Below are 24,325 nucleotides of genomic sequence, written 5' to 3'. Positions count from 1 at the left end.
TATGCGTCTCTTGGTGCGCCGTTTTCGTTGCACAGTAATGACTATAAATTAAAAAATGTTTGGCTCAGTATTGTGGACTGTTTGGTGTATCAAGCATGGATGTGGAGGAAGATATTCCCCTACCAATCAATTGCAATTGCGTACACATGGTGCGACCTTATTGGCGCTCTCTACATGCGACATTAATGTTCCACATTAAAAACGAACAAAAAATTAACAAATTAAGATTCACGTTATAACAGTGATTACTTCAGATAATACAAATAAACAAAAAAAAACCCCAAAAATATATTAAAAAAAAACCAACTGGAGCATGCGCAATAACAAAATAAACACAAAACGTGTCTATTTATGATGGAACGAAAACGGCGCATTCGTTACATTTAAAAAAAACAACAAAAAACACCTTACTGAGCATGTGCAACACACATAACACAGCAGACTCATTGCTAAACGCACAGCATGCAGCACTTACTAAATATTGCTACACGTTACACACAACGCAACGTGTGCACTGTGAATGTCGCACAGACTTAGGGCTTGATTCACAAGAGTGCTAACTGATAGCACGGCCGTTAACGTTTTCGGGCGCAGACGTGAATTTTTCACGCACAAACGATATAGTTTTCACGTGAAAAATGTGCGCATGCGCGCCAAAACTTTATAGTTTCGTGCGAAAATTCACGACCGCGCGCAATGCAAAAATTCGCGCGAAAACAGCCGTGCTATCTGTTAGCACTCTTTTGTGAATCAAGCCCTTAGTATTGCTGTGTGTTAGTCTGTGTTGGAACATTTTCTAACATGCGACTTTAACGTCCCGCTGTGAAAGAGACCTAATTCAACATAAAAAGTTGCTTTTTCATGAAAGCACATAGTCCGACCTAGGCAATTTTAACTGGATGGTGAACAACCAATTCATCCAACTGAGCTGTGCAGGAGGTACATAGAGGGCGAGTCACAAACCTTTTTCATAAATGTCCTCACCTTACCTAATAACTCACAATGTATCTCTCCTTATTTGTCCTAACTCAGGATTTCTCTCCTCTTGGGGCTGATTTGACATCACCATCAATGTAACATGTGTTGCATGGGGTAGGCTGTACGTAGGCTGTATTCATAACGCAAGTCACCGTCAATGTAACACGTGTTGCATGGGGTAGGCTGTACGTAGGCTGTATTCATAACGCAAGTCACGCAATATGCGCAACACGCTTTACATGGATTTAAAAAGAAAGGCTGACATTGTCAGATCTGACAAGATTAGCTGCATGCTTTTTTCTGGTGTGATTCAGACACTACTGCGGCCACGCCCATCGGCGTGACGCGGTTGGCTAAGGGTTAAGGAAAAATATTATGCAAAGCTTTTAGATAAGGACAACTCTCTAGTTAGTTATTTTTATATATGTGTGTCATAGTGAATCAGGTTAGGTTGCACAGCTTGCAGTAACATGCTGTTTATGTTATAAGGAGACTCCCATTCCCGGCACTTACAACCTGCGGGACTTCCTGGAAGAGGCGGAGCTGAGGCCCGTGCAGCCGTCCTACAACTTTAAAGGATCAGGGCGTAAAAAGCCCCTCAACTTGCCCGGCACTGGAGACGCCCTTCTGCCCGGATGCTACAAAGTTCTGCAATTCGGAGATCTGGTGGAAAAGATCCCTCTGACCTATTCCTTCAAAAACACCCCGAGAAACGCCGTACAATTAGGGGTGAAGGATAAGGTAAGGCTCAGGGACATCAATGCATGCCTTCATCTCTCCGCTATATTACCAGGATGTAGCAGTGCTGAAAATGGCTGCTGAGGGTGGAGCTTAAAGTGACGCTGAAGCGAAAAAAAAACCCTTATGATATGAAAACTTTGTTTTTCTTACCTAAGCCTAATTTTTAGCTGCATAGAAGGTAAGCTCTGCCCCATCAAAGAAAACTGCCCGGGCATTTTTCCCCTGATACTGTGCAAAGCGTGATGGAATTTCTGATGTTGTTGTTCTCGTTGCCTAGCAACTGGGAGCAGTGATCAGCACACAGAACAGTTGGAACTGTGTCTCATGCTCCCTGTCACCTCCTTTCAACCAAAAAGATGGCTGCCCTCATGAAATCACAAACATTTCCCTGTTCTTATAAAACAGGGTGGGTAAGAGATTATATTACCTATCTATTTTCATTAACATAACTAATGTACTTTTTTTTTTTTTTTTTTTTACTAATGTTACTTAATGACAGTATGTTTGTTTAGGCTGGAGTTCCTCTTTAATAGCACCGAAAAGAGTCTCATATTTTTATTTTCAGTTCTATAGCTGTTTTTCTGTAACATTGCATCATTCTCTAATATTTGCAGTGTACAAACTACACTCTGTATTATAAATGATGAAACAGAGCAGAGCTAATGACCCTTTGAACTTCCTGGCAGTAAAACCTTAAACAAGAAACAGTGAGAGACAGGTTGAGATAAGTGCTTCAGAAAACAGCACTGTAGCCGATCAAGCTTAGGTCAGAGAGCTCAGAGAAGCTCTTTTGCATAGAGAACAACAAGTTTATTAACTCTTCCTGTACTGGAAACAATATGAGACTCCTATCTGTGCTGCTCATGTTCTATTGCTCAGCTGTACTACACATACAATTCATTATCCCTCCTGGCGGTCTAATAAATTCCACCAGGAGGCAGCGCAGCAGTTTTTTTTTTTTTTTTAAATTATGTAGCGAGCCCAGGGCATCCCCCCGCCCGCTTCGATCGCCTTCGGCGATCTCCGATCAGGAAATCCCGTTCAAAAAACGGGATTTCCTGGAGGGCTTCCCCCGTTGCCATGGCGACGGGGCGAAATGACGTCACCGACGTCAGTGACGTCGTGACGTCATTGGGAGTCCCGATCCACCCCTCAGCGCTGCCTGGCACTGATTGGCCAGGCAGCACACGGGGTCTGGAGAGGGGGGGGGGCGGCGCGGCGCGATGGGTAGCGGCGATCGAGCACGGGGGGTGGCGGCGATCGGTGTGCTGACGCAGCTAGCAAAGTGCTAGCTGCGTGCAGCAAAAAAAAAAAAAAAAATTAAGCAAATCGGCCCAGCAGGGCCTGAGAAAACCTCCTGCGCGGCTTACCCCGAACGTTACCGCCAGGAAGGTTATATCATAAGTTTATTTTCACTTCAGATTCCCTTTACAGTAATAAAGTATAATAAGCATTTTCCACCCTATGAATAGTCATTTTGTGTATTTACGTGTATGAGCTGATGTAATAAGTAAAAGATGGCTTTTTTGATGTGTGCTCATTCCTAAACAATATAAATGACATTAATTAAAAAAAAAAAATAAAACAGGTCAGGTCAGGTCAGGTCAGCTGACTAAGGCCCGGTTCACATTAGCGGTTGTTTGCCAAACGGACCGGATGACCTGACCGGATCCGGACCGGATCCGGATCGGAACCGTACGGTTCTGATCCGGATCCGATCCGGATCCGGTCAGGTTGCATCAGGTGGTAATCAGGATGCGATCCGGATCCGTTTGGCAAAGTAACGTAAAAAAAAAAAAAAAATGTTGGGGTCTGGGAGGTCAGCAGAAGGGGGACCTGTGGAATCAGGCCCTCTGCTGTTTAGCACTCACCTCCACCTCCGACATGCTGCCAACATCTCCGGATCCGGATCCAGCTGTGCTGCTCCACTCCAAAATGCTTGCCCATGTGTCCCCAGCCAATATCGCCGCAACAATCCGCATAGGAAGTGGGGTAGAACATCCGGATTTCTCAGCCAGTGTGTTGTGCGGCCTCCGGTTCCCATTTGTTTGTATTGGCCGGATGGTGCAGTCCGGCTCCGCCCCGGATACGGCTGCCGGAGGGGCCGGATGAAAAAATAGCGCATGTTGGAACGGAGGCCGGAGTCCGGATCCGGCCCGGATCCGGTCCGGCTCCGGTTCTGCAGAACGGACCCATGTGAACGGACGCATAGGCTTTAATTGCTATGCCGTGCGTCCGTTCCGTCCGTTCTGCAGGCGGTGCGGCTCCGGCACGGCGATTCCGGAGGGCCACCGCAAGTGTGAACCGGGCCTTACATGACGACTGAGGACAATGTGAGCCTATTTGTAAAAGAGCAATATCAATTATGAGAAGGCCAGTAACCCACGGCAACCGGACTGGAATGATGGAATGGATCTGATCACCATAATCCCATTCCAGATCGGTTACTAATGGATGCTGAACTTTACGAATCCGCGCAGCTCTGCGGTCAGCTGATTCGCACGCCACCATCCCGCTTCTGATTTTTTTTTGTTTTGCGCTATTTATGTCATCATCCTTCATCCCCAGCATCTCAGCGATACAAAGGCATATAAAATTCCATATATAAAATGGGGCCGGCGTGGCAGCTTGTTATGGAGTCACTTTCTCGCCAGGCGCGCATCTGTCGCCATGGGCAGTATTAGATTGCTCAGAGCCAGGTTGTCAACCGGCTGCATATTAGTAAGCGAACCTTTCACCTCTCCTTTCAGCAGAATCTGTGTGTCCTATTTCACCGTGCAGTTGGTAAATAAAAGACACTCGTATTTAATGTCACCTTCCCCTCCAGGGTGAGCTGCAAATATCAGACGTCCAGCGATGAGCGCCAGTAATCCGATTTCCTCCTGCGCTGTCTGTCCTCCGCAGATTTACGACCCGCCAACGTTACTGCCACTCCATGGCTATTTATACATTATATTCAACCTCAAATCATTATTCTTCTCCTGGGATATATATATATATATATATATATATATATATATATATATATATATATATATATATATATATATATATATATATAAATACAGGGATGGACAAAATGATGAAAATCACCAAAATATATTATAATATGAAGTAGGTCCACCTTTTGCGGCAATTACAGCCTCAATTCTCCGAGGTATTGATTCATACAAATTGTGAATTGTTTCCAAGGGAATTTTAGCCCATGCTTCAGTTAAAACACCCTCCAGTTCTCAGAGACGATGGCGGCTTTGACTTCTTACTTGAATCTCTAATAACGTCCATAAATGCTCAATAATGTTGAGTTCTGGGGATTGTGGTGGCCAGATGAGGTGCTCAACTTCATTAGAATGTTCCTCGTGCCATTCTTTAACAGTTATAGCTGTATGGATTGGGGCATTATTATCTTGAAAGATGGCGCTCCCCTCCAGAAACAGTTCTTGAACCATAGGATGAACTTGGTCGCTTAAAATTCCTAAATAGTCTAGGCTGCTAATTCTCCCATGAAGGGAAATCATTGGCTCAGCGGATTTCCAAGAAATAGCACCCCAGATCATCACAGAACCCCCGCCATGTTTTACGGTTGGGAGAAGGCAGTCTGGATGAAATGCTTCTTTCGGCTGTCTCCAAACGTACACACGGCCGGAGGTCAGAAATAAGGTAAACGATGATTCGGCAGAGAAAATCAAATTTTTCCACTGCCCGAGGGACCAATTCTGGTGGTTTCTTCACCATTCTAAGCGCTTTGAGACATTTGTCTTTGAGAGCAGAGGGTTTCTAATTGTGGTTCTTCCGTGGAAACCAGATTTGTGCAGCTCCCGACAAACAGTTTGTGGAAAATGGGTTCTGTAGGTGTTCATTCAGCTCTGCTGTGATTTTAGGAGCCGTGGTCTTGCAAGCTTTTCTAACAATTCGATTTAGAGTCCAACGGTCTCCCTCAGACAACTTCGACTTTCGGCCACAACTGTGCTTTGCTAAGGACGTTTTTCTTTCTCTTTCAAAGGCAGTCATTACTTTTGAGACAGTGCCTCTTGAAATGCCAAGCATTCGGGCAGTTTCTGTTACAGTAGCGCCTGCCATACAAGCACCAACAATCTGGCCTCTTTGAAAGTCTGAGAGATCTGCCATTTTTATAAATTATAACCAACTTTTGTTTAAATATCTGTAAAAAAACAATTATTTTAATTAAACATATCAAATAACAAAACTAATAAACAAAACAAATTTAACATATGTCAAGTTTTGATTACTTAAAACATGTTCAAAGATTATGATGCCAAAATGTTAGGTGTTTCCATTATTTTGTCCAACCCCTGTATATATTTATATTGAGCAAAAAATTGGATAATTGTTTGTTTTTCTGGATAAAAAAAAAAAGGATTCTTTTCGACTCTCATTCAATTTGATCGTGTTGGTCTAATAAATGGGAAAATCGAATGTTTTTATTGCACTGTGTATTGGGCACCATTAGACTGGCCACTCTGAAATGTGCACAGTTTTACCTTACACAGGGGAGGGGTAGGGAAGGGGGGAGAGAAAACTAGTTAGTATCTAACGTCTCCTTAAAGGGACTCCGAGCACCTCTCATAGGCATGCATTTAAGACTCCGACCAGTACTGAAAAGTACTTAAAGATTCTTTTGATGCCTGAATTGCGGTTCTACACCAAATAGTTTTCATTCGATTTCAATTTAAAAATCGCGGCTGCCATCTTGGCTATGGTATAACTTCCGGGTCACCCATGTCTTCTCTGTTAGAGAAGTGCATCACTGAATGAAGCAGGAAGAGGAAGTGACACGCATGGCCAGTGCAAGAGGCTCCTCCAGAGGAATTATAGCACGACTTTGTTGGAAGTTGTCTGGCTTCAAGGCATGCCCATGAGAGGTGCTCGGTGTCCCTTTAAGCCCCCTTGAGTCCCCCGCCGTCTCCCCAGGTGGCTCCTATTACCCGCAATACTGCCTGAAGGCCTAGCCAAGTCGCGCTCAGTTGCGCATGCGCGGCCCGGCTGCTGACGCGTACCCGCCACTCTCCCGCGGTTGGGAGCGTTCTGTGCTTGTGCAGTACTATTGCGCAGGCGCAGACATTTCTTTTGAGGCCTCTCCAACCATATTAAGCCTGATTCGTGTTGTTTTATTAGCGCACAGTGTCATCTCACCTTGCTAGTCAATGCTGAAGGATCTGTTTATTTTGCAGAGTTGCCATTTAGAGTTTTTTTTTTTGTAATGGTCAAGACATTTTCAAATCTGACCAAAAACATTAAAGTTAGTCTTCCTCTTCCTGAGAAGTAATAGGCGCGGCTGCATTTTTGTGGCTTTGAAGTGTTTTAGTAGCTGACAGGCCTGCACAGCTATCTCTGGATGAGGGTCACTAAATTCAATCTTGACAGAACTTGACAAACTCCCTCCACCTGACATTCTGAGCCCTCATCTCCTCTGCAGAAGCCGCTGAACTACAACTACCTGGAATTTGAGGAACGCTGACCCCAGGATCGCACCTCTCACCCCTTGGGAAACTGTCTGGGGAAAAAGCAAATACATTATTTTAAATTCTTTTAAAACTGTCTATCTGTCACATCAGCTGCCCTTTGCCATATATATCACCTGGATTTTCTTTTTTAAGTGTAAAACAGGTTAGCCTTCTTAAAACAGAAGGTATTTGTATTTACTTGCCTTCTTGAGGCCCCATTCACACCTAAAGCCGCAAAACGCCTGCGATTACCGCTAGCGTTTTGCAATAGTGATTTTTCCACGATTAACACGGAAAAATCACTGGACACTGCAGCGTTTTGGAAGCGATCGCGATCAGCGGGGCTATGCATGCTAATCTCTCATCGTGAATCGCCGGCAAAACACTGCATGTTAAGCGTTTGTGGTTAACGCTAACCGCAAATGCAGCAGTTAGAACACTGCCATAGGCTTACATGGGCTAGCGGTTTTTAAAAACCACTAGAGTTTTGTGCTGAGCGCTCAAGTGTGAATGGGGTCTAAAACAGAAGGTATTTGCAATTATTCAGGTTGGAGTGAGCATATGATGTCTCCCACAATGCAACACTGCTGAATATGTAAATAATCTCTTTGTTGTCCCTGTAAGCTAGCCACACCTCCATAACCGCTGAAATGCAATGATGTGTCAGCTTCTTAATATTACAGAGCCATAATACTCCAACATGCATACAGACTGTTTGCATTGGTTGAGCCTCATCAGTGCATGGCATGGATTAATGTGGCTCTATGGGGTAGGACTTGGAACACACAGAGTTAAAGATTGTTAAGGAGCCAAACTTCTTTTCTGCACCTACCTTGACCTTGCTTTGTCAGGTGTGATAAGGTCTGGCAAAACAAAGTGCTTGTTCAGCTGAATCTTACTCTGCAGGTATTCTGAAGCAAATGATTAGAAAAATAAATCATATTTGCAAATTGATAATGTGATCATGTGTCACTTCCACTTCCTGTTTCATACTGCCTGATTTTGCCTACATTAGAATTCCACCTGAGCAGGATCACTAGTCCAGTCAATCAGAATAGTTGTTCAATGCAACGTGAAATCTGATGCGTTGCTCCGTTTTCTGCACCTGCCTTCATAAACTAACCATATTTGCATGGCTCCACCCACTGTCACAGAGTGATGCATTGTGGGTGTGGCATTTCAGAGGGCGGGAACTGATTACACAGCTGTGCTGTACTCCACAACGCCTTCTATCTCATGTCTCTGAATCTTTATATTGTAGATCTAATATAAGATGCTCTTATTTGCAGGATGTGAACATAGATCCCTGGCAATACAATCTCACCACGCCTCCAGTGGATTCTCACCCATGCAAGTAAGTGGAATATTTTTTACCCCTTCCTCAGATATCATGCCCGTGACTATGCACTGCGATTTTTGACTGACTTTTAGGCCTCTTTTCCACGGACTGTTGATAAGCAGTGAAATGCCCCTCAAACTCTCACAACTGCTCACTGCTGCCTGGTAACTGCTTGTTGCTGCCTGGTAACTGCTTGTTGCTGCCTGGTAACTGCTTGCTGAGCACACAGTTCAACAGTCCGTGGAAAAAAAGACCGTGAGGGGGGCTGCAGCAGTCCGCAGATGTATGGTTGTGTTTTGGATGTGTGACTGTGGTGTGAATGAGTTTTCCATATGTGTATGACTAACATTGAGGGATATTTATACATACTGTATATACTCGCATATAAGCAGACCTGCGTATAAGCCAAGGTACCCACTTTTCCCTCAGAAACCAGGAAAAAGTGACTGACTCATGTATAAGCCCCCTCCTCAGTATAGCCCCCTACATAGTAGCCAGATGTGCCCCCAGCACAAGTCAGCCCCCCTCCCCATAGCCAGATGTGCCCCAAGGATCATACAGCTGTGTCTCAAGACGTCACTAGATGACGTCATAGATATGAGATTGCCACACCGGAAGAACCCCCGATCATTGCACCGCTGACACGTTACTTGCATGCTCCACTCCACAAGCCAGGGGACACAAGTATTGAGCAGCACACTCTGCACACCATGTTGCAGGGGATGGGGGGGGGGGGGGGGGCACGGACACAGCAGGGAGTCAGCTGGTAAGAGCAGGATTACTAGTGTACAATCCTTACACACTCCTCTGCCGGTAACAAAACCTGCTCCACCATCCGTTCTGCTCCACTGACTCACATAGCCGAGGGGATAACTTTTCAGTACATTTTTTGTGCTGAAACATTAGGCTTATACGCGAGTGTATACAGCATATCTGGTTGTGATTAGAGTGACTTCCCAGGTATGTGAATACTTACATCACCATCACATCCATCCAATGTGTATTGTTTCCGGTCACTGTGCTCCTCTGTCTGCATTGCTAACATACAGTAACGATGTCTCTTCTTCTCTCCAGGAACTTCATGTTTCGCTCTGCAGTAAAGAGATTCCCCACCACTTACTTCATTCCTGTGAGTTAAATGTTCATTCAGTGCTTATTAAAGTCACTGCAAACCCAGGGAGAGATGTCCTAGCTCAATGCCGGCCCAACCAGGAGATCAGGTCATTTACAGTGCATAGAGGGTGCTACGTGTAATCCTTACCTCACTCATGTTCCCAGAAAGGACACCTGAAATGAGAGGATATAGAGCAGTGATGGCTAACCTTGGCACTCCAGCTGTGACAAAACTACAAATCCCATCATGCCTCTGCCTTCCCGAGTTATGCTTAGAGATGTCAGAGTATTGCAGTGCCTCATGGGACTTGTAGTTCCACCACAGCTGGAGTGCCAAGGTTAGCTATCACTGATATAGAGATTGCCATATTTATTTATTTTAAACAATACCAGTTTCCTGGCAGCCCTGCTGATCTATATGGCTGCAGTAGTGTTTGAATCACACAAAAACAAGCATGTGTCTAATCTGGTCAGATCTGACAATAATGTCAGAAACACCTGATCTGCTGCATGCTTGTTCAGAGGCTATGGCTAAAAGTATTAGAGGCAGAGGATCAGTCAGGCAACTGGTATTGCTTAAAAGGAAATACATATGATGAATCCGCTATTTTTCACTCATTATGTGTAATCTGCATTTCCGATTGGCAACCGCATTGCACTTCCGCGTTCTTTGATTGGTCTAATGCGTCTGGGTTTTGTGAATGGCCTGAAAATTGTGCAGTATTCCGATATTCTTGGTACAATTCTGATTCTCTGATTGGCCCGATGCTTCCAAGTCTTGTGATTGTCCTAAAATTTCAGAGTCTCGATAATGTGATCAGTGGCGTAACTAGAGTTCAGGGGGTCCTCCCCATGTTCACACCCCTTCCCTTGCCTCCCCCTGGTGACCCTCACAGCCTCGGGGGCCCATCTCACAAGGGGCATACAACAAGTGTAGCCATCATCATCTTCACACCTATAACAAGTGCAGCCACAATACACCTGATCTGGAGTATAGCCCCCTGTATCAGAGGAAGGGAAGCAGGGGCGTAACAATAGACCCTGCAAGGGATGCAGCTGCAGAGAGGCCTTTCCTGAGAGACTGACAACTAACGTCAAGGAGAGAAAAACAATTTCTGCTCTCTGCACAATTGTTCTAATGACTGCACCTGCTCAGCCACTGAGCAAATGTATGCAAAGTTTTGCAGACAAAGATTTGTAGACAGTCCCTATTCCATGTTCAGCAGGTTCTTGTGTACAGCCCTGTTCTACCCCCAGCCTTTCTACCCCTCCCCAACTGCTTTGTCTTTTAATGGTGCTTGAGGAGTCGGGGCACGTTGAGAAAAAGCTTTCTATTCTCTGCACAATTGTTCTAATGACTGCATCTGCTCAGCCACTGATACTGAATCATACAACGTTTTTTCTAGACAAAGATTTTTAGACAGTCCCCATTCAGTGCTCAGCAGGGTCGTCTGTACAGCTTGGAATTGTACCTATTGGCGGGATTACTGGGAGGGGGCCCCATCCAAAGATTTGCAGGGGGGCCCAGTGATTTGTAGTTACACCCTGATGGGAAGGTAAGTAGTAGTTCGGCCCCCCACAGGTCTGGGCTCCCCTCCAATCACAGGTGCTGCCCCCCCTTTATTTATGATATTGCACAGGATTCCTGATTTCCACATACCGATTTCTGCAGCAAAAAGCCAATTCCCGATCGGAAACTCAGAAATTGGAATTCTGCAAATTCAGAAGCCCATCCTTATGGTGGCCATACATGGTACAATAAAAACCGTTCGATTATCCCGTTTATTTGATCTAAATGATCAAATCGAATGAAAGTTGAAAATAATTTTTTTTTTGATCAAGAAATTCGAACGATTATCCAGTTTTTTCGAGAAAAATCAGATCGGACATGCTGGAAAAATCGTTATATTCGATCTAACGGAATAATCGAACTAAATTATCTAATCGAAAAAAATGAAAAATTGTACCATGTATGGGTACCTTCAGTAGTGTTTTGTAAGGTGTTTGGGAGGGAATAGGGAACAAAAAAAATAAAAAAAAAAAGAAATGATTCATATAGGCTGTAAAAACTCAGCAATGAATGATGTCTATTGCATTATTCATTATATAACACTTAAGTATAAGTTCGCTAGCACTTAATAACTTTCTGCGGCAGTTAATCAATTCAGAAATGTTAGTAAATAAATAATAATTGCCGCCCTTTGTCCAATAACCCGCCTGTGTATCGGAGCACTTTCTGTGCACGGTCAGGGCCATTCACGTCGGCCACACTTAGAGATTACCTGAATAATGCAGTGAAATGTTAGATTTGTTTGGCTTGCGCGGCTTAAGTTACATGCTCCTGGAGGCAGCGGCGTGTATCCATGGCTGCCATTTCCACAACCCGTCCTGTGTGTGATCTCACCGAGGATTAGACCGGTGTCTGCCCGTTATCGGTTGCCTGACTCCTTCACCCGCTGTGGAAGCGCTCAGTGATGACACACAAGGGCTCGATTATTGGGGCGACCACCAGGCCAGCGATGTTGGGGGGATTGGGATTTATCATGCCGATGCCTGTAAACAGAGAAATGTAATACGGTGTAAGGCAACACAGCCTCTGCCTCTGGGATTTGTGTAATCATCAGGAACTGCTATTGATTGCTCCATATTCCACAAGAGGTTACAGCTGTTTCTTCTAACGCCTCAACCTCTGCCCTCTTCCCATACCTTAGTTCTTAACATATTGCAAAAATGACGCCATGTGTGTGTGTGGGGGGGGGGGGGGGGGGGGGAGGTGCACATAGGCTTGCCGCACCTCCCGCGGCCGGGCGTTAGCCTCCAATTAGCTGTAAAACAGCCTGTTGCTAAGTCCTGGTCGGAGGGGTCGGCGCATGCGCAGTATGTCCATGGGAGTAGGCGCACACTCCCGCAGGAAGACGTACCCAGCACACGCACATACTGGACTTGGGGTTGGCTGGGACCCAGGTCACAAGATGCCCAAGCGGACGTACTGCGCATGTACAACGTAGTATGTCCGTGTCGGGTAAGTCTTACGCGGGAATGTGCGGTACTTCAACGGACATACTGTGCATGCGCTGACCAGGACTTCAGAACTGGTCGCTTTACAGATAAACAGACGCAGGTGCAAGGGAGGTGCGGTAAGTTTCTGCACTACTCCCCCCACACACAGAAGGCGTCATTTTTGTGATATGTTGAGGACTAAGTTATCCTTTAAAGCAAACCCGAGGTGATCCTCAGGTAAAAAAGGCTTACTGTCCAAACAAGAGAGAAGCCTCTGGATCCTGTAGAGACTTCCCGTGTCTTCCTTACTGCTGCCACCGCTCACCAGGACCCTCTGGGAGATGCAGCCCACGCCCCTCTTCAGTCAAAAGCGCGACTGTGCTGGACCCCTGCGTGTGTGGTGCGCCTGTGCAGTAGCATGGAGTCGCTTGTGCTGAAGCGACTCCAGCCTACTATGCGAGCGCAGCTATACTTGTGCAGTAATGTATGGGTAAAAGGAGTGTAGTACTTTAAGGCATGGGCGGTGCTACACTGGGGCATCGCCCCCCTCTGAGTGACCCCCCCCTCCCCTCCTCCCCCTGCCCCCAGGCTCAGTTACATACAGTTAACAGTTTCCAGGCAGGCTCCCTCAGTATGCACTGAACAGGATAGGGTCTGTAAAAAAACCTCTCCATGTCAGCCTTGGTCTGTGTAGGCAAACCAATGGTCTTAGCTATTTGCCATAAATACCTCACAATCCTTTCAAGATCCCTGGTAATACATCTGGATGACACTTCTATTTGCAAAATAAATCTCTCTACCTTGTTGTGATTGTACGGTCTAACATTATCAGTCCACAGGAACAGAGTCTGAAGAAGGCTTACAAGCTGAAAGAGTTCACAAGCTGAAGGTTTTTCTTTTAAATTAGCCAGTAAACCAGAGTTTGTATTTTACAGACAGGTAGTTTTGAATCAGGATAATAATCTGGATTCAAGCTTCCTGTCTGTAAGATACAAGCTCTGGTCTCCAGCAATGCTTGGCTACTAAGATAAGTGATTACACACACAGAGTTCCTCTCCCTCCTGCCTCTCCCCCTCCCCTTGCTTGTAGAGTCATCAGACACAGCCTGGGGGCTGGAATGATTTGTCTGTGATCTGTCCACACAGGAGCAGCTTGCTAGCAAGTAAGGATTAAAGCATGCCAGCCAACTAGCCAAGTACATCTGCACCAATCTTTTCTTCAATAATAGCACCATATTTTGGACAATCTGCTCCTCTCTAAAGCCTTTGAGCTCTGTTTGTGATTTGGTTCCTATTACTGCTGGACTAGTCAGCCTTAATTTTATCACCTGAGTTAGGCAAAAAATATGTAAAAGGTGGGGGGAAAGGCTGCGCGTCCCTTAAAAATATGCAAAGCTCGCCAATACAAACATCGATTTTGATCACCTAAATGGGTTCCACCAGCCAGGAATCCTTCCCTATTTGTATCCCCCCCACCCGAAAAAAAAATTAAAGCTGGTGCCGCTGCTGCTTTCAATAGGAACGCCAGTGAAAATAATGTAATTAAAAAGTGCTTAATTTTTACAATAATTATGTATAAATGATTTAGTCAGTGTTTGCCCATTGTAAAATCTTTCCTCTCCCTGATTTACATTCTGACATTTATCACATGGTGACATTTTTACTGCTGGCAGGTGATGTCACTGGAAGGAGATGCTGCTTGCTTTTTTGGCAGTTGGAAACAGCTGTTATTTCCCACAATGCAATGAGGTTCACAGACAGGAAACTGTCAGGACCATGGTCCTGACATCACACTGTGGGAAGGGTTTCCCCACAATATCAGCCATACAGAGCCCCCTGATGATCCGTTTGAGAAAAGGAAAAGATTTCTCCTGGGAAAGGGGGTATCAGCTACTGATTGGGATGAAGTTCAATTCTTGGACGGATTCAGATCAGGGGCGGATTACCAACCAGGCAACAAAAGCAGTCGCTTGGGGCCCCATTCAGAGTCAAAGGGGCCCCATCAGCACATAAACCAGCCCTTGCCATCCTGTCAGCGGTGGCTGGATGGTATAATGGTTAAAGGGACTCTGAGCAGTGCAGGAACTATGGAAATATGCATATCATGTTAAAGCTCTCTCTCTCCTCTTTCCAATGATATATAAACCGCCGCCCTACGCCTTTTAGTTTTCGCTATTTTCGCGATCGAAATTGCGTCTGCAGCAATTTTGATCGCAAAAATTGTGAAAACTAAAAGGCGTAGGGTGGCAGTTTATCTATCATTGGAAAGAGGAGAAAGAGAGCTTCAAAATGATATGCATCTTTCCATAGTTACATTTTATTACACAGGACGACTTTTCTCCAAAGTTGGCAGCTCGATTCAGCACAATGCAATGAAATATAAGGAACCCAGGGGGATATAATTACACACATCATGCTGGTAGGTGTGAGGATGTAATTAATTAGTTGTGGGTATGCTTAAAGGCATACCCACAGGCACTGCTCGGAGTCCCTTTAAGGGCTCTGCCTCTGACATAGGAGACCAGGGTTTGAATATCGTTGTGATATCTGGCGCCCTCTTCACAGGGGTGCCCCAGCCCCTGAGTGCAAATGTCCCAGCCATTCATCTCTCACTCTGCATTTTGCTGCTGCTATTCCCTGCATTGTGCACCCACAGAGGAAAGTGGGCTGTTGCCCATAGCAACCAGTAGCTCGGCTGCCCCGGTGTGTGCGGCATGTTGCTGTGCAGCTGCATCTTCTGATTCTATTACGACATGATGGGGGGGGGGGCCCAAATCAGTTACTTTGCTTAGGGCCTCATTTAGCCTTAATCCGGCTTCTTCTCAGCAGTAACATCAGACAACAACAGACCCCGGAGTGACACAGCATATCTGTACAATATGAACACAGTGACCTTGTGGCTGGGTCTGTTGCATGTGGGCCTGAGTCCGATATAATGCTACAGCTAGAGTTGAGCTGAAATTTTCGTAATTTCGCATTACTATAATTACGCATGCGAAATTTGCGATTACGATGCGAAATTAGCGTAGCGAAATTGCCATTAAAATCGTAATTGAAAATACCGTAAGCGTAATTTTCAACGCGAAATTTCGCGTTTCGTTCATGCCGTAATTTCGCATTAAACGCTACCGTAATTTCGCGTTAAACCGTAACGCTCCGTATAATATAAAAAAGCCGCCGACTTTAAGGGTTAATAGCAAAGCCCCCTTAAATGCTAAGAGCCTCAAATTTAGAGAATATATTAAGGAGATCAGGAGGAATAAGAGGAAAAAAATTTTTTTCAAAAAGACCTTATAGTTTTTGAGAAAATCGATGTTAAAGTTTCAAAGGAAAAATGTAAACATTTAAAAACCCGCCGACTTTAACGGTTAATAGCAAAGCCTGCTTAAAGTTTAGGAACACCAAATTCCCAGGGTATATTAAGGGGATCAGTGGGAATAAGAGGAAAAAAATTTTTTTCAAAAAGACCTTATAGTTTTTGAGAAAATCGATTTTTAAGTTTCAAGGGCGAAAATGTCTTTTAAATGCGGAAAATGTCAGTTTTTTTTGCACAGGTAACAATAGTGTATTATTTTCATAGATTCCCCCAAGTGGGAAGAGTTTTACTTACTTCGTTCTGAGTGTGGGAAATATAAAAAAAAAACGACGTGGGGTCCCCCTCCCAGACCTCTTTAACCCCTTGTCCCCCATGCAGGCTGGGATAGCCAGAATGCGGAGCACCGGCCGCGTGGGGCTCCGCACCCTGACTATACCAGCCCGCATGGTCCATGGATTGGGGGGTCTCGGAAGGGGAGGGGCAGCCAAGCTTTCCCCTCCCCCTCCGAGCCCTTGTCCAATCCAAGGACAAGGGGCTCTTCTCCACCTCCGATGGGCGGTGGAGGTGGAGGCCGCGATTTCCTGGGTGGGGGGTTCATGGTGGAATCTGGGAGTCCCCTTTAAAAAGGGGTCCCCCAGATGCCCACCCCCCTCCCAGGAGAAATGAGTATAGAGGTACTTGTAGTACCCCTTACCCATTTCCTTTAAGAGTTAAAAGTAAATAAACACACAAACACATAGAAAAAGTATTTTAATTGAACAAAAAACATAACCACGAAAAAAGTCCTTTAATATTCTTAATTAACCATTAATACTTACCTGTCCCTTTAAATAAATGATCCCACGCAATATCCTCGGAAATGTTCTATCAGTTACAATGTAACAAAGTTATTACAATATAACAACTTTGTTACATTGTAACTACCGCACCCGACGTCACTCACCGCCGCCGCCGCCACCGCGTCTGCGCTGCAGGACCCGAGCTCTGAGCTATAGCTCAGAGCTCTCAAAAGCATCTTTGTATTTGGGCTCCAAGGAGCCCCATTGGTCCTTAGCAGACCAATGGGGTTCCTTCTGATTTGAAGGAACCCCATTGGTCTGCTAAGGACCAATGGGGCTCCTTGGAGCCCAAATACAAAGATGCTTCTCAGAGCTCTGAGCTATATAGCTCAGAGCTCTGTCGGGTCCGTGCAGGACGCTAAGTCCCCGCCGGCTCCGCTGCCCTCCCCGCCTCTCCCACATGTCACCCACATGTCACCCACATGTGGGTGACATGTGGGTGACAGATGTGGGCGGGGTGGACAGCGGGAGCTGCGGGGACTTAGCGTCCTGCACGGACGCGTATGCGGCAGCTGAGCGGCGAGTGGCATCGGGTGCGGCGTAGTTACAATGTAACAAAGTTGTTACATAATAACTTTGTTACATTGTAACTGATAGAACATTTCCGAGGATATTGCGTGGGATCATTTATTTAAAGGGACAGGTAAGTATTAATGGTTAATTAAGAATATTAAAGGACTTTTTTCGTGGTTATGTTTTTTGTTCAATTAAAATACTTTTTCTATGTGTTTGTGTGTTTATTTACTTTTAACTCTTAAAGGAAATGGGTAAGGGGTACTACAAGTACCTCTATACTCATTTCTCCTGGGAGGGGGGTGGGCATCTGGGGGACCCCTTTTTAAAGGGGACTCCCAGATTCCACCATGAACCCCCCACCCAGGAAATCGCGGCCTCCACCTCCACCGCCCATCGGAGGTGGAGAAGAGCCCCTTGTCCTTGGATTGGACAAGGGCTCGGAGGGGGAGGGGAAAGCTTGGCTGCCCCTCCCCTTCCGAGACCCCCCAATCCATGGACCATGCGGGCTGGTATAGTCAGGGTGCGGAGCCCCACGCGGCCGGTGCTCCGCATTCTGGCTATCCCAGCCTGCATGGGGGACAAGGGGTTAAAGAGGTCTGGGAGGGGGACCCCACGTAGTTTTTTTTTTATATTTCCCACACTCAGAACGAAGTAAGTAAAACTCTTCCCACTTGGGGGAATCTAATAATATGAAAATAATACACTATTGTTACCTGTGCAAAAAAACCTGACATTTTCCGCATTTAAAAGACATTTTCGCCCTTGAAACTTAAAAATCGATTTTCTCAAAAACTATAAGGTCTTTTTGAAAAAAAATTTTTCCTCTTATTCCCACTGATCCCCTTAATATACCCTGGGAATTTGGTGTTCCTAAACTTTAAGCAGGCTTTGCTATTAACCGTTAAAGTCGGCGGGTTTTTAAATGTTTACATTTTTCCTTTGAAACTTTAACATCGATTTTCTCAAAAACTATAAGGTCTTTTTGAAAAAAAATTTGTTCCTCTTATTCCTCCTGATCTCCTTAATATATTCTCCAAATTTGAGGCTCTTAGCATTTAAGGGGGCTTTGCTATTAACCCTTAAAGTCGGCGGCTTTTTTATATTATACGGAGCGTTACGGTTTAACGCGAAATTACGGTAGCGTTTAATGCGAAATTACGGCATGATACGACTGTAATGCGAAAATTACGCGAAAAATACGCTTACGCGAAATTTCGCGAAATCCTCCTTCGTTACGATTATGTACTTACGGCCATAATCGTAATTACACTAATTACGTGAAATTTCGCAAAATCGTAATTAGGTCATTACGCTCATCTCTAGCTACAGCAGGTAACCGAAACTCCAGAACTCTACGTTATGCCCGGTAGTGTTGTTATCTGATTCTGAATACACATCAGTTCACATACCGCCCAACTTTTTGAGATGAGAAAAGGGGACACTTTAAGACACGCCCCTGCCATGCCCCTAATCACGCCCACACCTCTAATTACGCCCCAACAACACCCCTAGCCATGTATACCACTAAAAATTCATAAGCAAACGATAACATTTTAGCATTCAAACCACACTAGTCATTTCTATCATAACTTGGATGGTAATAAAGTTTGGAAGCAATTAAACAAATTTTTAGTAGAGAAAAATAAATAAATATATATATAGAGCTGTACATCAGTCCTGAAAGAGGTGCAGAGTGATTTGGTTCCCAAAGAGGGACTGTCCCTCCAAAAAAGGACAGTTGACCAGCAACATAAGGATCGGACAGAGTCACGGAGCTGCATTCCACGTCATGCTTCACATGACTCATAAGGAAGGGAAGGAACAGCATACAGGAAGGGGAGGAGCTTGGAAGGAGAGCAGCAGCACGTAGATGAGTCACTAATTAACTTTCCTGACAGAATGATGTACTGATTGGCTAAGAATGCAACCCTCCCTCTCTCAAGATGCATACAAAGTGCAGGGGGATTTAGTCCACATCTGAAGTAGCTCTACTAGCAGAATGCAAAAATAAATTTGGACCTTTTTATACTATAAAAAAATAGCCATTTTTTTATCCTTGCCTGAAACTGAGCTTTAAGCCACTCTTGATTGTAAAAAACCACACAGTCACATTTTACCGTGAAGTCTCCGTTTTTAGCAGCTCAACTAGCCTTATGCTTGACATTTCTTTTTATTCTTCCCTGAGTAGGTATAAACGTGATATAAAGTGTCCATAATATTATCGTCTCTCAGCGACCGAGCACACGGCGTAATGAGTTTCCACCGCTAACGCGCTTCACGTACAATCTCCTGCAACGTCTAAGCTGCAACAATTGATGTTCTTTATACAAGTAGGCGCACAAATCTCTCCTAGAATATTGCTTTCCTTCCAGAAGAACAGTTCCTGCAGCCTCTTAGCGGCAAAGATCTTCCTATTCCCTCACCTAATACGCCTGGAATGGATTGTAAGTGTTTCTGTTCTTATTAGTTTGGATGGGGGAGGGGGAGACCTGGCATCCTCTGCATGGTAATGATCAGCGTGGCCGTGGAATTTCAATGTATTCAATCCCATCTAAGACAATTTTTACGCTCCCAGAGAGCTAAAATAGTTTTGAAAGTAGAAAACAATTCATCTCAGGCACTGCTTTCTGTTTACGGGTGGGACATTCATATTTGATATTTTGGTTATGGTGGGGAATTTTTTAAAGGGGATCTCCATAAATTTTTACAAGTTTAGGTTCATTCCTCCAGGCTTCAAAGACCCCATAAGCATAGGTAATTTAATATAAAATAATCACTAAATGACTGTATTTTTTGGACTATAAGATTCACTTTTTTTCTCCCAAAAGTGGAGAAAAAAGACACTGGCCTCAATTCACTAAGATCATGCTGGAGATAATAAGGCAAGAGAAAACTTACCTTCACATAAGAGAGAGCTATCTTATCTCTTCATTCCTTAAGTTACCTCCTCTGTAGTTATTTTACCTACTCTGTAGTTAATTTACCTCCTCTGTAGTTATTTTCACACGCAGTTAATAAACAGCCTGTCTTTAACTCTGGAGTTATTTTAAGGATTGAAGAGTTAACTTAAAGGCCTCTTGCACACTGCAAGCAAATCAGATTCAGATTCAGATTTTTAATCTGTTTTTACAACCGATTCCGATTCAGATTTTTAATCTTAACTGCATGCTGCGTTTTTTGATCCGTTTTTCTGTTGAATGTATTCAAGGAAAATCGGAAACGGAATCGGAATCGGAAACGGAATCGGAATCGGAAAACGGATTTGCAGTGTGCAGGGAGCCAAAGACAGAAGAGTTAACTTTAGGTTTGCCTGAGGTAAAATTTTTCCTGAATACTACATGCCCTATCACCATGGTAACAACTCTAGAAGAGTTATTAAAGACAGGAGAAAAGCTTAGTGAATTGAGGCCATTGTGTCTTATAGTCCAAATGCAGAGAGTTCCTGACTTGTGAACGCTGCCAATACGAACCTCCAACCCGCCACAATGTTGGGGACCCCCAGTACTGTGTCCATGCAGAGGAGGACATAGGGGGACAAACAAAAGACACGGGGACACAAAGGGAGTTCTGTAGCTTCGCTGGAGATTGGCAGCTTCATCAGAGATCGGTGGCTGTGTCGGAGATCGGTGGCTGTGTCGGAGATCGGTGGCTGTGTCGGAGATCGGTAGCTGTGTCGGAGATCGGTGGCTGTGTCGGAGATCGGTGGCTGTGTCGGAGATCGGTGGCTGTGTCGGAGATCGGTAGCTGTGTCGGAGATCGGTGGCTGTGTCGGAGATCGGTAGCTTTGACGGTGATCAGTAGCTGCGTTGAACATTGGTAGCTGCTTCCAAGATCGGTAGCTACGTCGGAGATCGGGAGCTGCACCGGGGGTTTGTAGCTGCGTCAGAGATCGGTAGCTTCGTCGGGGATGGGTAGCTTCATGGAGATCGGTATCTGCGTCGGTCATCCGTAGCTTCATTGGAGATCGGTAGCTGCATCGGGATCGGTAGCCTCGTTGAGGATCGGAAACTTCGTCGGAGATTGGTTGCTTCGTCGGAGATCGGTAGCTTAGTTGGAGATCGGTAGCTTTCTCGGGGATTGGAAGCTTTGTCAGGGATCGGTAGCTTCATTGCGGATTGGTAGCTTCGTCTTGGATCAGTTGCTTTGTTGGCGGTCGGTAGCTTCGTCGGAGGTCGGGAGCTTCGTTCGTCGGAGATTGGTAGATTCGTCGGAGATCGGTAGCTGCGTCGGAGGTTGGTAGCTTTCTTCGAGATTGGTAGCTTCGTCGGAGGTCGGGAGCTTTGTTCGTCGGAGGTCGGTAGCTTTGTCGGAGATCGGTAGCTGCATTGGGGATCGGAAGCTTCATCGGGGATCGGTAGCTGCGTCGGAGGTCGGTTTGAGCATTTAAGCATTAGTTTTGGTCAGCTTCCCATTGTGCGGATGACAAAGAGAAGTATTTCCGGAGAGCCTGGTCCACATTGCTGACATATCACAGGGAGGAGAGGAGCAAGTTGAGTCATATAAGCTATTATTTCACTAAAGCCCTGACTTAGTGGGATACACTGAACAGCATTATTTAAATGAAACCATTAGAGGCTGCAGGGAGCAGCGCGGCCGGACGCCTGCCAAACCAACAGGATTAATGGTTTTGTTTAACATCTACGGGTGACATTGTTCCTCACACGTGAACGGGAGCCACTGCCACACTTAAAGGGACATTCCCTATAGTTCCTGTTTATTTCTTTTATTGTTGGGAGAAAAGGAGCGATTGTTTGGAGCAAGCAGTACCTGGGAAATGGATGACTGCAAGAAAGATTTCCTGGCAAACCTGTAGTGAGAGGGATATGGAGGCTGCCATATTTATTTCCTTTGAACCACTTAAAGTGAATCTCCAGACTAAAAATGTACTCAGCAGCACTGGAAAGGCTTGGTGTTTCTTTAACTGTTTCACAGCATCAGAACTTTGTTTCTCTTACCCAAGCCTCATTTTTAGCTGCACAGAAAAAAAACTGCCCGGGCATTTTTCCCCTAATGCTGTGCAAAGCATGATGGGATTTCTGATGTTGTTGTTCTCGTTCTGCTGTTTTGGTGCAATTTTTTTTTTTTACATTTTGAATTTGACATTTGAAGCAGCTGGGAGGGGTAATCAGGACACAGGACAGTTAAAACTGTGACTCCTGCTCCCTGTCACCTCCTTTCAACCAAAAAGATGGCTGCCCACATGACAAAGATGGCAGCCCCCATGAATCACAAACATTTCCCTGTTCTTTTAAAATGGGGTGGGTAAGAAATTGTATTACCTATCTATTCTAATTAACATAACTAATGTAACTTAATGACAGTATGTTTGTTTAGGCTAAAGTTCCCCTTTAAGTGTTTAAAGACAGTACATCTATGTCCTGCAGGACTTCAGTTCCCGCCCAGGGACGTAGATATTCATCTATTGTAGCGAATGGCTGCCGCACGCGCCTACACTTGCTGCTGCGTGTCTTCTCGTCGCCTCCCGTTTGTGGGGAGATTAGTGAATAGGAATGCAGTTCCCATTCATTGATCTAAATCCCTGTATCAATGAGATGCCTGAGGTTATTGTAACAACCAAAGTAACACGTCCACACGTGACATCCTAGGGACTGAACTATTTTAATATGTATGTCATGCAGGTATATTACTGTTATTTTTGCAGTTATGGGCTTGTACATGTAATTAGTGATATTGTCGCCTTACATTGTACTAGGAAATAAAATGTAAACGTTGCAATAACGGGGACAAATAAAAACTGTGCGTTTTAACCACAGTAGAACATTTTATTTAAAACTATAACAACTGAAAATGGAGAAATAATGTTTTGGTTTGTTTTCCACTTTTTTTTTTGTTATTCCCCTTAACCACTTAAGGACCAGGGGATATTCCAGTGATCGGTGCTGCGTGGGCTCTACAGCCAGCATCACCGATCAGGTATGTGCCAGGGCGATCAGACTTCACCCCCCCCCCCCTTTTTTCCCCACTAGGGGGATGTCCTGCTGGGGGGGGGTCTGATCGCCGCCGGCTATTATTGATTTGTTGGGGGGGCTCCTCAAAGCCCCCCTCCGCAGCATTTTCTGGCCTCCCCTCCGTTCCCTCCCTCTCCCTTCCCCTCTGAGCGGCGCAGGACGGATATCCGTCCTGCGCCTGATAGGATAGGCTTCTGCCTATCAGATGTCGGCAATCCCCGGCCAATCAGAGGGCGGGGATTGCCGATCTACGTCACTGCACTGCTGCACAGCAGCGCCGTATGGTGTAAACAGCGGGGATTTCTTCCCCGCATGTTTACATTATGTGTGCGAGACGCGATCGGCGGCTCGCACACTGTTCACGGAGACAGTCTCCGTGAACTGGCATGGAAAGGCCGCTCGATCGATCCATGCTATACCACTTCCATGCTATACCACTAACGACCCGCCGACGCCTGTCGGCGTTAGGTGGTCGTTAAGTGGTTAAAATGCATTTAGAATAAAATCATTCTTAGCATAATGTACCACCCAAAGAAAGCATAATTGGTGGCGGAAAAAACAAGCTATAGAAGATTAATTGCAGGAATTGTATCAGCTGTAAGAAAGAAATGTTTTTCTTCAAAAGTTCTGAGTTCAGGTCCGCTGTAATAAAACAGCCTTGCATGCTAGTGTATGAAAATTCTGTGGAAATCCCATCAGAGCCCTCCATAGCTGAGTCTGCAGAATATAACGTCATCTCAGGACTATCTTGGTATCAGGGTAGTAACTGCTACACATTTTGTGTCGTGAGGGGCGGGGTTTGAACTTTTATTGCTGTCTTATTCCCTATTTGAGACCTTTTTTCTCACTTCCTCCCACGCTGACAGCCAGGCCTGTGATTCCAGCTGAACCTTTGTCTTCCCTCCTCCGAGTATATTCTATATACAGTGGTGTGAAAAACTATTTGCCCCCTTCCTGATTTCTTATTCTTTTGCATGTTTGTCACACTTAAATGTTTCTGCTCATCAAAAACCGTTAACTATTAGTCGAAGATAACATAATTGAACACAA

At 45.0% G+C, this 24,325-nt stretch overlaps 1 protein-coding gene across 2 annotated transcripts in view; it reads left to right on the top strand.

Annotated features, from left to right (window-relative positions):
* STPG4 (sperm-tail PG-rich repeat containing 4) overlaps positions 1–24,325 on the top strand; it is a 68,039-nt gene that overhangs the window by 11,179 nt on the left and 32,535 nt on the right. For both annotated transcript variants that reach the window (XM_068279721.1, XM_068279722.1), the window contains exons 4-6: positions 1,468–1,719; positions 8,474–8,538; positions 9,598–9,652. In XM_068279721.1, the coding sequence (XP_068135822.1) occupies positions 1,468–1,719; positions 8,474–8,538; positions 9,598–9,652 (372 nt within the window). The remainder of the gene's footprint in view (positions 1–1,467; positions 1,720–8,473; positions 8,539–9,597; positions 9,653–24,325) is intronic.

The sequence above is a fragment of the Hyperolius riggenbachi genome, chromosome 4 (assembly GCF_040937935.1).
Source record: "Hyperolius riggenbachi isolate aHypRig1 chromosome 4, aHypRig1.pri, whole genome shotgun sequence".
NCBI lineage: Eukaryota > Metazoa > Chordata > Amphibia > Anura > Hyperoliidae > Hyperolius > Hyperolius riggenbachi.
Note: the sequence above shows the minus strand (reverse complement) of the source record. Positions and strands in the feature narration are given on the sequence as shown.